General features: G+C 35.8%; 3 protein-coding genes across 3 annotated transcripts in view; 1 reads left to right on the top strand and 2 right to left on the bottom strand.

Annotated features, from left to right (window-relative positions):
* LOC144977054 (5-oxoprolinase-like) overlaps positions 1-7,022 on the top strand; it is a 73,583-nt gene extending 66,561 nt beyond the window's left edge. Inside the window, exons 30-33 of the mRNA XM_078921781.1 lie at positions 3,036-3,118; positions 3,495-3,655; positions 4,451-4,548; positions 6,362-7,022. Coding sequence (XP_078777907.1) covers positions 3,036-3,118; positions 3,495-3,655; positions 4,451-4,548; positions 6,362-6,571 — 552 coding nt within the window. The 3' untranslated portion in view covers positions 6,572-7,022. The remainder of the gene's footprint in view (positions 1-3,035; positions 3,119-3,494; positions 3,656-4,450; positions 4,549-6,361) is intronic.
* A 3,468-nt stretch (positions 7,023-10,490) lies between these two features.
* Positions 10,491-11,190, bottom strand: LOC144976525 (uncharacterized). The gene has a single exon (XM_078920817.1). It carries the CDS (start codon positions 11,145-11,147, stop codon positions 10,491-10,493), a length of 657 nt encoding a protein of 218 aa, XP_078776943.1. The 5' UTR covers positions 11,148-11,190.
* Positions 11,191-11,309: 119 nt separating this feature from the next.
* LOC144976524 (uncharacterized) overlaps positions 11,310-16,242 on the bottom strand; it is a 5,936-nt gene continuing 1,003 nt past the window's right edge. Inside the window, exons 1-3 of the mRNA XM_078920816.1 lie at positions 14,612-16,242; positions 13,958-14,078; positions 11,310-11,353 (exon numbers count right to left, since the gene is read on the bottom strand). The exon at positions 14,612-16,242 is cut by the window's right edge and continues 1,003 nt beyond it. Coding sequence (XP_078776942.1) covers positions 11,310-11,353; positions 13,958-14,078; positions 14,612-16,242 — 1,796 coding nt within the window. The remainder of the gene's footprint in view (positions 11,354-13,957; positions 14,079-14,611) is intronic.

The raw sequence follows: 16,242 nt of genomic DNA, 5'->3' as shown, positions 1-16,242 counted from the left end.
TTGTGCGTTTACGGTAACACCGGGTACACGGGGAATGTGTTGTTCTCCAATATGTCCCCATTCCAGGAGATGTTCAGTTTCCTGTTTTCTTTAGACTTGGCGGCTCTTTATATGGAAAGCACACTCTCGAGTTTTTCCTGGGTTAGCATTTTGTGAGTTCTTTAAATGTGGGCTCAGAGAGTGGCTCCAGGACATCCGTTAGTCTCTCCTCAATGGTCTTGAAATCAGAGGCCTGGGACGCGAGACACAGATCATCAGCATATAGAAACCCCTGGATGTTCTCGAACTGAGGTTGGTCATTGGTATAAACGTTGAAAAGGATAGGTGCAATTACCGATCCTTGAGGGAGTCCGTTCTTTTGTGATCTGCTTTTCTTCCCATCCATTTCCACAAAAAAGTGATGGTTTGACATAAGGGATTTTATTATTGCAACTATTTTTGTGTTACGAGTTACCCTTGCAACCTTTAGGAGCAGTTTCCTGTGATTTACTGTGTCATAGGCAGCTGCCAGGTCCACGAACACAGTTCATGTAATTTGTTTGTTCTCGTAGAGATGACTGATCCTACCTCAATGGCGATTGGTCCGGATTGTGATTTTGGTATGGGGTTGCCGACAGTTTTTGACATGTCTGGAAGACACAAATGCAGGGTCTGGGTTGTAACCTGTTCTCCAACGAGCGCTTGAAAAGGATGATTCATGCGTCATAGAAGAGTGTCAGATTATATTGGTCAGCCCATTCCTCAACAGTATCTACATCTTCGTTGTTCTCATTGTATCCCCATTTGGTGCTGTGGCTGTTAAAGTCACCTATCACAATCATTGGTTTCTCACTAGTGGTGGATGTAACTGGCCACTTGAATGGCGTTGGTGGAGGTTTGTTGACAGATATCACATTGAAGTGTCTGCCTTCAATTCTGAGAATTTCCACCTCACTTACTGTCATGTCCTGGTTGTATGTCACTATTGATTTGTCTTTGACTTTGACGTAGTTAACGCTACCGTGAATGTTGCTTTCATGTTGTATGACTAAATGCATACCAGGGATGTTTAGTGCCACGGTCTTGTGCGTCTCTTGTAGACAGAGTTGCGTCGCTGGAGGCCGATTGCTACAGCACACACAACACCAACATTTTGCAAGTATCTTTAACACTTTTACCATTAAACGGTGATATTGACAACAACAATAATAATAACTATTATTATTATAATATTATTATTATTATTTATTATTATTATTATTATTATTATATTATTATTATTATTGTTATTAATAATAATATTAGTAGTAGAGGTCTAGTAGTAGAAATAGTAATAGTAACAGTTGGACCAAGTACATAAATATGAATATTTATACAGCGCATTTCTACAGATTCAGATAGCGGTGAGCAATGCGCTTCACAATGTTTCATATTTATCCCCCCCCCCCCCCCCCCCACTTCAACAAGCCGTATGGAACCATATTTCTTTGTCATACAGCCTGTTAAGCGACCCTTGTGTACTAAACCTGTCACTACCCGTCATTTCTGTAGCCAGATACTCATTCAATCGAGTGGGGTAAGCGGTAAAGTGCCTTAGCCAGGGAAACAACGCGGGGACCACAAATTTTCACGATTAGTCATCCATCCTATTACTGATCACACTTAGCATTGGCATTGCTCGACTTTTGTGACAAGACGAAAACCGTACCGCTGAGCCATACGGTCCGTTAGTTCAGTCTAGTTTTGTGGTTATAATACAGTAGTGGTAGTGCAGTTATAGTAGAAGTACGTAGTAGTAGTCTTCTGTTCAAAATGGTCATCTGAGCGAAGAGATAGGAGATAGATTCGAATTTACTCTCTTCATTGCATTGACCGTATGCTTTGACTTTGATCATTTGATACGCTGTAAAAAAAAAAAAAAAAAAGGACGGTCCACCTTAACCAAAAACAAGCAACAATCTTAGTTTCCCTGAACATAGATATGGTTTTGTTTACGGGAGGAGGGGGAACCATGATTATGGTTTTCCTACAAAATAAAAGAAGGAGCATTTTGGCTATAAATAATATGATCGTGGCCTCCCTAGCTATCTCAGGCTCGGAGTAAACAGCTGGAATTTATTCACGACCAGCTTCAGTTTGCTGCCTTAGCAACATGTAAACAAAAAGTTGGTTGGATGCGCATGACATTACTAAAGGTCAACTGCAGCATATTTCGGGTCATTTATAAAAATATCTGGGTCACGTTTGACGTCAAATGTTATTGTTTACGTATGGGGCAGCCAACTTTACTGTTCTATAGTATAGACTGAGAGATAATTTTTGGACTAATGGTGCTGGAAAGTAAAATTGATACAAGGCTGCTAGAAGCTGTGGATCATAAAAGTAATAAACAAAAATGAATGTATTTGCATTTTTTATTGTTTTTGTTGTTGGCTGAAGAAGGATTTTGAGCCCAAAATATTCTGTGTTTAGTATTTTGTTCTGTTTTGAAGCTGTTATATGCATTTTTGTTTATTACTTGGAAAGTAAGATACATGTTCAAATATTTTTTTTTTACCCACACACACTTGAGTTAAATATGTTAAATGTATTAAGTACTTTACTCAAGGACATGATTTTATGATCGTTACCTTTCATCTGGTATCTGATGACTTTGTTATAGATACTTTCAAGAGATGAAGTAAGTTGAAAGTTCCCGAAGACAATAGAGAATAAAAATTTCGCGGCGGCGCTGGGGGTTTGAGCCCTCGACCTTACTGGTACAACAACTCCGCCTGGCCGGGGAGAGCATGACTCTAACGTATGAGCTATCCACGATCGTATCCAAAAGGTAATGTAAATGTTGATGCTAAGCTCGAAGAAATAAATAACAATGTGAAATTTAATGTAAGCTTCAATTTAATATACGAAAACAGATAAAATGGACGTTTTGGGTTTCCCCTTTATCAACAAAACAGGATGAATGAAACACTACAGACGAATGAGAAAATGTGGTAGTGGCGTTGTTAAGATGAATAAACAAAAACATTGACTGTTTCCATTTACTCTAATTTTAGGGTCCAACATGGCATGGAAGAAGTGGCGTCCACACCCACATGACCAACACCAGGATAACAGATCCGGAAATTATCGAGAAAAGGTAGGGATTTTAAATTACAAATGCCAGAGCTTATCTGTTTCGATATGTAAAATGTTTGTTGTCTATATTATGTACAGAGGATTACACGATAATTTAAACATTAATGCGAATTGTTTTAAAATATGCCAGAATCAGCAGCATTAAAAAGTTTAATCATGTCATAGGGAATTCTAACTGTGTGTATGTATGTATGTATGTATGTATGTATGTATGTATGTATGTATGTATGTATATATTTATATTGCTTATTGAAAGAAAACAAACAATATATAACCCCAAATTTTGTAAATATGATGATTAAATTTGGCATTAAAGTAAATTTTGAGAAATTTTATAATTATCTTTATTTCTCTTTTATTTCTTGCTTATGCATCAGATATCCAGTGATTTTGAAGCGTTTCCAATTGCATCATGGTAGTGGAGGAAGAGGTCGTTATAATGGAGGTGATGGTGTTGTTAGAGAGTTATTGTTTAGACGACATTTGACCCTTTCTTTGCTGACAGAGAGGAGAGTTTTCGCCCCTTATGGATTACAAGGTAGGGAATAGACCTGCAGATAAAACCATTATGACCTTTGTCAATAATATTGCAGATTGTTGTCATTTTGTTCTAAATATGACAGCTCTCCAGAGAATAGAGTATGAACGCATTTTAGCCTTTACAAATTATAAGCTTACCCATTTATGGTTTTGTGTGGATGTATGCAATGCCATTATGGATATAACAGGTTTGGTAGTGGTTTGTATTAGGGTCGAATAAAACAGCTGAATGGAACAGATTTAGGCCTTTATTCTCCATGCCCTGTTAAAAATTTAGCAAATTGAATTGGGGTTCAGATAGCTCAGTTGGTCGAGCACTCACGTCATACCCAAAAAGGAACAGGGTGAAGTCAAGAATTTTTTTTGCTGGCCATCTTGTCCACTCATCAGTGACTGAGTAACTAGGTCTGTTAGATCTGATGGAAAGTATTTTACAGTAGACTAGTATCATATATACAAAGAGTAGGAAGCAAGTGGTTTTGTCGGTTTAGTGCTATATATATACCAGGTTAAACTCTGGCTCCATGGCCCTATGGTCTGAAAGACTAATTAAAAAAAAAATTTAATGGTTTTTTGCTCGAGTTAAGTCTTAATTTCAGAGTCATCTGTAAACATTAACACCATACCCAACATATTGACAGATCATATATCTCAAAATGTTGGAAAATGGTATGAAAATATTTTACTTCACTGGGATATTTCATTTTGTTTAAGAGTAACTGCTGTTTGAGTTTTTAATACATTTCTTCTGTCCATGAATGCAATTTACTACCTGTTTTTTTTTTTTTTAAAGGAGGGCATTCTGGAATGCCAGGTCGAAATTTGATGTATTACTCAGATGGGAGGATCTGTAACTTGGGAGCTAAGACTGCCATACAAGCTGGACCTGGGGTAAGACAATAGTACTCCCATAGTGGGCAGGGAGGCACTTGCTGTGCCTTCTATCCCCCTATATCTGTTTTCCAGATGGTATTATGTCTTTGTATTGGAATGAGATTACTTAGTTTTGTCTTGACCCTGGCCGGAATCCTTGGCTGGGAAGAAAACAGTCGAATGTATAGTTTTCGTTTTGGGAGATGATATTATTTTTCTTTTTAAATCATCTCTTTGTTATGTTTTTTTTTTTAAACATATGATTTGTAAACATTTGTTTGTATTCCTCTTAGTGGGATCTTGTGCTGGTGTCTGGATGAGACTCTTAGGTTATTTCAAACTAAGTACTTTGATAGTGTGCTCTTGTGATCTTTCCCATTTGAACCAATTTCCCTTTGTCTTACCTTTTCTTGGGTACTTTGATTGTAATTTTAGAACTTTTGACTATCCCATTTTCTTCCTTGTGTTGCTAGCGCTGTAAAACCCTTAGAAACAAACAAACAAAAAAGAAAATAGTAATCATCCACAACAGTTTGAAAGCTCATGTTGATGCTGGTTTAATTTTAAAGAAAATGCTTTTGTTTATGTATATTGAAATTTCAGAAAATGTGGGCTGAATTTCCAGCTAGTAAAGAGCTTTGAGCACGTTTAGTGGATTTTGCTCTATTTCAAAGCTCAAGTTTGTTGGGTTTTTTGGTTAATGTTTTAGTTATTTGTTGTTATTTGGGCGCTTTATTATTAGATACTGTGGTTCCATTGTGGTGAAAACCCCTGGATACTAATAAAAACCAGCCCTGGGTGAATTCAATTGAAAAGCAGTGTGATGGTCTATCCTGCAACTCTGGTTAACTCGTTTGTGTCACATGAATGGGTTATCAAATACAGAAAAAATTTTCATTTTTTTTCCCCATGAGCAAAGCATAAATGTAAAAATTTGAGATTTGAACGCAGACAAGCAGATAATAGCAGATAATTTGTAGAAGATTTTGTCACAGTGCTCTTTGAAATGGGGAAAATTTAAGTGAGTTATGATATTGTTTGTAAAATTATCCACAACACTGCCATTCATACAGATTTCTTCGATGTATAAAGATTATTTCCAGGGTCAAATTCAGCTAAGTTCGGATTTTTTTCAGCAAGATTTGTTGTTTTTTTAATGTTTTTTTTTTGTTTTGTTTTTTTTGGGGGGTGGGGGGGGGAGGTGTTTTGTCTTTTTGTTTTGTTTTTTTTTGGTGGCGGGGAGGGTAAAATTTAGTTAAAAATTGGTAAATGTATGGTACTGTTACCAAGAGATGGATATATGTTCATTGAACATCACTACATGGATTCTAGAACATTGTAAAGTGAAACTTATAGATAAATAGATTTTTATTTTTCTTCAAATTTCTCATAAACAGTTTGTTTTGTGTGTGTTTGTGTGGCTATGTGGGCTTGTGGAATGACACTCATCTTCGGATCAGAAGGTCCAGGGTTTGAGACTTGCTTTCAGCTGCGCATAGTTGAGTCTGTGGAAAAAACCCTTAACTCACATTCTCTCACCATACTCAGGTGTAAATTGAATACCTAGCCGTTAATAATCTTGTCTCTCCAAAAAAATTTGTAATATCACCTGACAAGGCATCATGTCTCTTCCTAAATGTTAAGTCTTGATATTGACTAGGGACCCCTTGTAAACATTTTGAGCATGTTAAGTGGATATTGCTCTATATAAATGCTCACGTTTTGGGTTTTTTTTGTAGTCAACTGCTAGCATCAGGTTTGAATCCATATTGATATAATTCACAAAACTTGAACTGCATGTCATCAGCTGTATGTTTTTTCCTCCAAACAGGATGTCTTCAGACTGGAGACCCCAGGGGGAGGTGGATTTGGATGCCCAGAAAACATTGGCAATTCAAATGGATTACATAGCGTAAATGAATCTGATGAGACAAACGGAGAGACAACCAATAAAAGACCAAAGGTAGATTCTGGACATGTTTCATCAAGGCAGGGAGGTGGTAGTCTGTTTACATACCAACGCTTACAGGAATCAGCTTGAATCGACGTGCACTTCTTTGCAGGTCCGATAACCCGATTTATTATGGGCTGATTGTTGTAATGGAAATCTTGAAAAAATGACACAAAATAGTGTTCATTACAACAACGTTAAACTAATTGCATTCGGATGTCAGACCTGCATATATGTACACATCGGCTTGAATCGTTAATGAATTTTGACGAAGTAGCCAGGTAGCCATGTCTAAATGACAAAATATTTTCCGAGTTTATTTTTTTACAATACAGATTCTCAGTCTTTCTAATCTCAAAGTTTTATTTGAGCCCCCATCATTTCAATCTAGTATCACCATGTTGTCTGTAGGAAAAGTGAAATACAGTCATGTCTCGTCCAATCCAAACACCTCCGTTGCCAGCCTGTTGTTCTGATTACAGAGACATCCAGATCGTGGAATCAGTCAGTCCCTAAAGTGTACAAATAAAAAAGAAGAAAATCCATCCTCAGGCAACCTGTCCGGATAATGGAGACATCCGGATTGTGGAGTTATGGATTACAGAGACTTGAGTGTATCTACACTTTGGATAAAATTGAGTAAGATTTTCCACATTTATTTTAGATTTGGTATTTATTTATGTGGCTTTAACAACTAGAAAATCACAATTTATGTTGCTGAGGCCACCCTTAATTTGATAATGATGGATGTAGGTACAAATAGCGTAATTTTAAAAATACCTTGAAAATCAAAGTTTAGTTTGAAATATTGCTCTGTCTTGGGATGACATTTTATTATTATGAAGAAGATGCTGAAAGTTAAATTTTATGAACAAATTATGAAATTTTACAAAAATCAATTTGTTCCATTTTTTTAAGATAATGGATTCTTTGATTGCTAAAAACAACAAAAATTGCAGTTTTGACTTTACATTTAGCTCATCCTGACATTTTACTAGTTTGAGATGAGGGGTTATTATGGAAGATACCAGTGGCAAGTGTTTTATTACTCGAATGATATGTATCTTCCATTGATTCTTACTGCAAAACAATGGTACCCTTAACCAGTCAAAATATAGCAACCGCATGTTTTGTGAGTTGCCATAAAGTTAGTGTAAAGTATGGAAGTATTTTTATGCTTGTGTTCTGACATTGAAATTACCAACTACAATGGTAAATTGAGATTTTGTAACCAAAAATTCAAAAGACATAAACAAAACAATCTGTCTGACATTTCTTTTAATTTATTTTTAGAAAAATAATCGACTGGTATCTTCCTATTTCATCTATGATCTTTGGAAACAAATCAATTAGATACACACATTTTTATTTTTTTTATCTCTTTTATTATATGATATTTTTTTTCCCTTCACGTTGTATTCAGCAATGAAAGATGTATATATTATATAAGATAAAGTGATTATTTTAATCCTATCAGCCATATTCAGATTTATGCCATTTATATTATATCATTCATGATGCCATTGTTTTATTTTTAGGATATGTTGAAATGTGCAATTATTTATATGATATTATGAAACGCACCTGAATCGTCGCACATCCCAATAACTTACTTGGTAGAGCATTGAACAATATATATATATGGGAGGCGAAGTGGCCGAGTGGTTAAGGCATTGCACTGTGACCCCGCTGTCGGTGATATGTCCTAAAACCCTTAAAAACAAAAACAAACAAAAATACAGAACGACTTCCAGAAGTGAATAGCCTACTAAGCTATTTAGAATTGTGGAATTTGATGAACAAAATTTTATTTCCATAAACATTCAATCAATAACAGAGACAGTATTAAACGGAAATACAATGTGTTTAGTGAGGCTTTGTGTATGACACTCAGTTTGTAAATTGAGCATTGAAGATTTAGGTCTTGAGGTGGCTGGCACAAAGTTTATTCCTTGGAAAAGGCTCTTAACTCACATATTTTTTCCCTATACACTCAGGTGTAAAATGATTATCAGGCTAGAAACAGTATTATCTTTTTTTAAAATTATATCAGCTCCATCTGGACGATGTGTTAGTCTTATATGATAAGCATTGCTGTTGGCTTGGGATACCTTGTAAAGTGCTTTGCGCACATATTTAGCCACCCGAAATTGTTGGGATTTTAAGTTTTAAATAAAAACGAACAAAAGATGATATTACAAGAACAATTTCCAGCCCAGTATTAAATGCAAATTGAATATTCAAAACCTGGACATAAAGAAGGAATGAAGATGACGTCAATCAGCTCTTTGTTATTATTTTTAGACAGCATTTTAATTATTAGTTCTCTCTAAAGTATATTAATCAGACTGTAAACGATAAAAGTTATGCACAGTTTTGTCTGTGTTTTTATTTGGCTAGCGGATGTTGTGAGTATTTTACCTAAACATATAGCATCAATTTGATTACAGGGGTCAACAATTATGACCTGACATAATTTGGATTAATTTGTCCAGTCAGCTAGGCTCTTGACGTTACACATCTGCTGCACTTTGTCAACAATCTCTTTGATGTTATACTATTTCTACCATCTGTATGCAAGCCCCTTTCACTGGGCTTAATGGTCAATGGTACAGAATCTATTTTAACATGCATCCTTCCAATATGAAAAAAAGATGGAATAATATTTAATTTTAGTAAAATGGGTAAGTACCATTCTTCCCTAATATATATATATATATATATATATATATATATATATATATATATATATATATATATATATATATATATATATATATATATATATATATATATATATATATATATATATATTTTATATATCAAGGACATCTATACGGAAGGACGCGAAACGCTGATTTCCTGAGGTTTTTAGCGAAGGCGATGTGATTTCATTTCCTATAATCCAATTTTCCCTATTTTTCTTGATGGAAAACTATAAATTATACATTGTATTTGTTCACAGGCAATGCACAAGCAAAAAAAAGCGCAAAAAAGCACCAAAAAATGATATAAGAGGCACAACAGTAACAAAAGTTGTATATTAGAGGATTTTCATATAGTGGTACACCACATTGTCTAAGATTTTTAAAAATTCACATTGCTTTAAGGTACTGATTGGAGATGCAAAATTTGATGTATTTCTTTTTTTTATATATGCTGCACACTGTATGGAAATCCTGTTGTCAAAAACAAGCACTCACTTTGGTTATTCCGCGAGCCGAGCCTTTTTAAGGGAAGTTTGGTATAATGTGGCATTTTTTTCATGATCCCTATCCAAATTTTGAATGCCATGAAGGAGGACATTTGCCAAGCGTGTGAACATCTGGGTTAAGGATGATATAGGAGTAGACTACTTGATTCACTTTTACAACCAAATTTCTTTTCTGTATAATTCTATCATACATAGCAAATCTGCCGTCCACAGGCAAAGCGACGTAACTGACACTGACAAAATCGAAATTTAAAAAATTATTTGTCCCTCAACAGAGAGCATAACTACACAATACAAATGGTGTATTTTCCATCTGTCAAATCATTGTAACTGAGAAATCTTTCTATAACACCAACAGTTTTTTAAATTTTTTCTCGGAATTGAAAAAAGTGAAGATACGCCGCTCTGCCTTTGGACGACAGAAATATCTGGGAAGGGCAATAAGAAGAAACAATTCTGATGTTATGTTGTGAACTCTTAGGCCTATTATTGACATGAAATTCTAATTTATCATTATGATAGTGTTTATTTATCTTATACTATATAATTTTGTATGTGTATGTGTGTGTGTGGGGGGGGGGGGGGGGTATTTCAAGCAATAATTAAACTTTAGAAAAGAAAAAAAATGATAAACAATTCCACTTACTCCTTGGGATGACAATTGAAGATTGTAATAATCATCCATCATTGACAAAATTTTCACTAGTCTGCGACGACAGCATGCCTTGTGTCTTGTTTGTTTAACAAAACAAAGACCAACCCTGACCAGCTCAAAGGTTGACTGATGTGGCACTGTCAAAAGCCTCTTGAGACCTCTTGAATAAATTGACTTATTTGACAGGATAAAAGAGGCTCATCATCGGAATAGTTCACCTCTACACATTTCCTCTCCAGCCAACCCGCCACATATGCCGCCGCACTCTCTTCTGTATCTGACAGTGTCACGCTTTCCAGGCAATTCTCTATGGATGAAGCGTCTTCCATCCCTAATGTTCCTTGACAGGCGTGCACATTGACAGAAGTATCCGTCTCAATAGAGGTCAAATATGTGGCTGCAAACCGTGCCAAACGCTTTTTAAAGGCACAGAAGACATCACCCGCAGACATGAATGCATTGGCCCCTATTGCCTGCCTGTAGACAGAGAACTCCCCTTCAATTCTGTCGGATTGGATTTCTCTTAGAAGAACATACTCAAAACCGCTTGAAAGCAAATGATCTCTAAGAGAAATCAAACCTTCCATAGTTTGAACAAGAGCCCTCCGCGTGTCGTGGGTCAGGCACTGCACTCTTTTCTCGCCATGTCCTGAGTGTGCCGATTTAAACAAGTCATGGAAATTCTCAAGACTGGTTGAATGGCCATCTTGGACAGACCGGCAAGGATCCCGCAGTCGACAGTCCATCCCTTTCTGTGAAACATTAACTGTGTTCCACCAATTCAGAACTTGGCGCATGAAATATGATGTGTCAATGGCACCTCTTGCCTGCAATGCAGCAACTACCCTGGATCGTGGAATCAGTCAGTCCTAAAGTGTACAAATACAAAAAGAAGAAAATTCCATCCCCTCAGGATCCTGTCCGGATAATGGAGACATCCGGATTGTGGAGTTATGCGTTTAATGCTCCGCTACACTTCCGTCCCCCGTGAGTGTATCTACACCTTTGGATATAACACCATTGAGTAAGATTTTCCAATCATTTATATTTAGATTTGGTATTTATTTATGTGGCTTTAACAACTAGAAAATCACAATTTAATGTTGTGAGGCCTCCCTTAATATGATATGATGGATGTAGGTACAATTAGCGTAATTTTAAAAATACCTTGAAAATCAAAGTTTAGTTTGAAATATTGCTCTGTCTTGGGTGACATTTTATTTTTATGAAGAAGATGCTGAAAGTTAATTTTTATGAACAAAATTATGAATGATTTACAAAAATCGCATAAAGAATTTTTGTTCCATTTTTTAAGATAATGGATTCTTTGATTGCTTAAAACAACAAAAATTGCAGTTTTTTTGATTTCCATTTAGATCATCCTGAATTTACTAGTTTGCGATGAGGGGTTATTATGGGAAGATACCAGCTGGCAAGTGTTTTTATTACCTCGAATGAATGTATCTTCCATTGATTCTTACTGCAAAAACAATGGTACCTTAACCCAGTCAAAATTATAGCAACCGCATGTTTTGTGATGTTGCCATTAAAGTTAGGTAAGTATGGAAGTATTTTTATGTTGTGTTCTGACTTTGAAATTACCAACTAAAATGGTTAATGAGATTTTGTAACAAAAATTCAAAAGACATAAAAACACAACAATCTGTCTGACATTTTATTTTTATTATTTTTTGACAAAACTAATCGACTGGTATCTTCCTAGTTCATCTAGGATCTTTGGAAACAAATCAATTAGATACACCACATTTTTATTTTTTTATCTCTTTTATTATATGATATTTATTTTTCCCTTCCACGGTGTATTCAGCAATGTATAGATGTAGTATATTATATGAGATAAAGTGATTATTTTAATCCTATCAGCCATATTCAGATTTTTGCCATTTATATTATATCATTCATGATGCCATTTGTTATTTTTAGGATATGTTGAAATGTGCAATATTTATATGATATTATGAAACGCACCTGAATCGTCGCACATCCCAATAACTTACTTGGTAGAGCATTGAACATATATATATATATGGAGGCGAAGTGGCCGAGTGGTTAAGGCATTGCACTGTGACCCCGCTGTCGGTGATATGTCCTAAAACCCTTAAAACAAAAACAAACAAAAATACAGAACGACTTCCAGAAGTGAATAGCCTACTAAGCTATTTAGAATTGTGGAATTTGATGAACAAAATTTTATTTCCATAAACATTCAATCAATAACAGAGACAGTATTAAACGGAAATACAATGTGTTTAGTGAGGCTTTGTGTATGACACTCAGTTTGTAAATTGAGCATTGAAGATTTAGGTCTTGAGGTGGCTGGCACAAAGTTTATTCCTTGAAAAGGCTCTTAACTCACATATTTTTTCCCTATACACTCAGGTGTAAAATGATTATCAGGCTAGAAACAGTATTATCTTTTTTTAAAATTATATCAGCTCCATCTGGACGATGTGTTTAGTCTTATATGATAAGCATTGCTGTTGGCTTGGATACCTTGTAAAGTGCTTTGCGCACATATTTAGCCACCCGAAATTGTTGGGATTTTAAGTTTTAAATAAAACGAACAAAAGATGATATTACAAGAACAATTTCCAGCCCAGTATTAAATGCAAATTGAATATTCAAAACCTGGACATAAAGAAGGAATGAGATGACGTCAATCAGCTCTTTGTTATTATTTTTAGACAGCATTTTAATTATTAGTTCTCTCTAAAGTATATTAATCAGACTGTAAACGATAAAAGTTATGCACAGTTTTGTCTGTGTTTTTATTTGGCTAGCGGATGTTGTGAGTATTTTACCTAAACATATAGCATCAATTTGATTACAGGGTCAACAATTATGACCTGACATAATTTGGATTAATTGTCCAGTCAGCTAGGCTCTTGACGTTACACATCTGCTGCACTTTGTCAACAATCTCTTTGATGTTATACTATTTCTACCATCTGTATGCAAGCCCCTTTCACTGGGCTTAATGGTCAATGGTACAGAATCTATTTTAACATGCATCCTTCCAATATGAAAAAAAGATGGAATAATATTTAATTTTAGTAAAATGGTAAGTACCATTCTTCCCTAATATATATATATATATATATATATAATATATATATATATATATATATATATAATATATATATTATATATATATATATATATTATATATATATATATATATATATTATATATATATATATATATATCAAGGACATCTATACGGAAGGACGCGAAACGCTGATTTCCTGAGGTTTTTAGCGAAGGCGATGTGATTTCATTTCCTATAATCCAATTTTCCCTATTTTCTTGATGGAAAACTATAAATTATACATTGTATTTGTTCACAGGCAATGCACAAGCAAAAAAAAAGCGCAAAAAAGCACCAAAAAATGATATAAGAGGCACAACAGTAACAAAAGTTGTATATTAGAGGATTTTCATATAGTGGTACACTACATTGTCTAAGATTTTTAAAAATTCACATTGCTTTAAGGTACTGATTGGAGATGCAAAATTTGATGTATTTCTTTTTTTTATATATGCTGCACACTGTATGGAAATCCTGTTGTCAAAAACAAGCACTCACTTTGGTTATTCCGCGAGCCGAGCCTTTTTAAGGAAGTTTGGTATAATGTGGCATTTTTTTCATGATCCCTATCCAAATTTTGAATGCCATGAAGGAGGACATTTGCCAAGCGTGTGAACATCTGGGTTAAGGATGATATAGGAGTAGACTACTTGATTCACTTTTACAACCAAATTTCTTTTCTGTATAATTCTATCATACATAGCAAATCTGCCGTCCACAGGCAAAGCGACGTAACTGACACTGACAAAATCGAAATTTAAAAAATTATTTGTCCCTCAACAGAGAGCATAACTACACAATACAAATGGTGTATTTTCCATCTGTCAAATCATTGTAACTGAGAAATCTTTCTATAACACCAACAGTTTTTTAAATTTTTTCTCGGAATTGAAAAAAGTGAAGATACGCCGCTCTGCCTTTGGACGACAGAAATATCTGGGAAGGGCAATAAGAAGAAACAATTCTGATGTTATGTTGTGAACTCTTAGGCCTATTATTGACATGAAATTCTAATTTATCATTATGATAGTGTTTATTTATCTTATACTATATAATTTTGTATGTGTATGTGTGTGTGGGGGGGGGGGGGGGGTATTTCAAGCAATAATTAAACTTTAGAAAAGACAATAAATGATAAACAATTCCACTTACTCCTTGGGATGACAATTGAAGATTGTAATAATCATCCATCATTGACAAAATTTTCACTAGTCTGCGACGACAGCATGCCTTGTGTCTTGTTTGTTTAACAAAACAAAGACCAACCCTGACCAGCTCAAAGGTTGACTGATGTGGCACTGTCAAAAAGCCTCTTGAGACCTCTTGAATAAATTGACTTATTTGACAGGATAAAAGAGGCTCATCATCGGAATAGTTCACCTCTACACATTTCCTCTCCAGCCAACCCGCCACATATGCCGCCGCACTCTCTTCTGTATCTGACAGTGTCACGCTTTCCAGGCAATTCTCTATGGATGAAGCGTCTTCCATCCCTAATGTTCCTTGACAGGCGTGCACATTGACAGAAGTATCCGTCTCAATAGAGGTCAAATATGTGGCTGCAAACCGTGCCAAACGCTTTTTAAAGGCACAGAAGACATCACCCGCAGACATGAATGCATTGGCCCCTATTGCCTGCCTGTAGACAGAGAACTCCCCTTCAATTCTGTCGGATTGGATTTCTCTTAGAAGAACATACTCAAAACCGCTTGAAAGCAAATGATCTCTAAGAGAAATCAAACCTTCCATAGTTTGAACAAGAGCCCTCCGCGTGTCGTGGGTCAGGCACTGCACTCTTTTCTCGCCATGTCCTGAGTGTGCCGATTTAAACAAGTCATGGAAATTCTCAAGACTGGTTGAATGGCCATCTTGGACAGACCGGCAAGGATCCCGCAGTCGACAGTCCATCCCTTTCTGTGAAACATTAACTGTGTTCCACCAATTCAGAACTTGGCGCATGAAATATGATGTGTCAATGGCACCTCTTGCCTGCAATGCAGCAACTACCCTGTCGTTGAACACCTTCAACACGTGCTTGACATTCTGAAGTTGAAGCCGAGTAGGATGGACGGCAGCATGCGTTAAAGGAGTGCACTTCAGGATGCTGTCTTTCTCAGCCTGGTGGAGTTCAATCACATCAGAAAATGTTCCAATATGTTGATTATCGAAAGACAGTTTCTTACATTTTTCTGTGATCCAGTTGTTGCGGATGCACTTCAGGAGATGAACAGTGTCATATAATAAAATCCAAGTACGCTGTTCATTTAAGGGATGAATGGCCTGGGAGTCGGTTGTCCTGACAAACAGCTGACAAAACTGTTGATTTATTTTGTGGTTGTCAGTAATCGAACCAAGTACAATGCCACCAGATTTCTCAACTACAGCTGCAGCTTCTTTAACTATCTCAAACTGGTAAACTGCAGTCAATTTGTAGACCGGAGTGACTGAGACCATGACACTGGGTCCGCCGTGAAGACATTTCATCATCACACACAGCATGGAACTCGCTTTGCAGTCTGGATTGTTTTTTGCCATGCCACTCAAAACACCACCAGAATAAGCAATGGTGGGGCGAATTTTCACTTCATCAATGAGAAGTAGACAATTTTTCTGATAAGGGTTACTTTTTAAAAATGTTTTTATCAATACTTGCTCCACGCCAGTGGTAGAAATAATACACTGAAGCTTGCGGGAAGATGGAAGGATTAGGAATTCGCGAAGGACTTCATAATTTGCTTTGGGGAAACATTCTAAGGCAAAACAATAATCAGATACGGTAAATG

Source organism: Berghia stephanieae, chromosome 7 (assembly GCF_034508935.2).
Source record: "Berghia stephanieae isolate SIO BIC M18660-M18661 chromosome 7, UCSD_Bste_1.3, whole genome shotgun sequence".
Lineage (NCBI taxonomy): Eukaryota > Metazoa > Mollusca > Gastropoda > Nudibranchia > Aeolidiidae > Berghia > Berghia stephanieae.
Note: the sequence above shows the minus strand (reverse complement) of the source record. Positions and strands in the feature narration are given on the sequence as shown.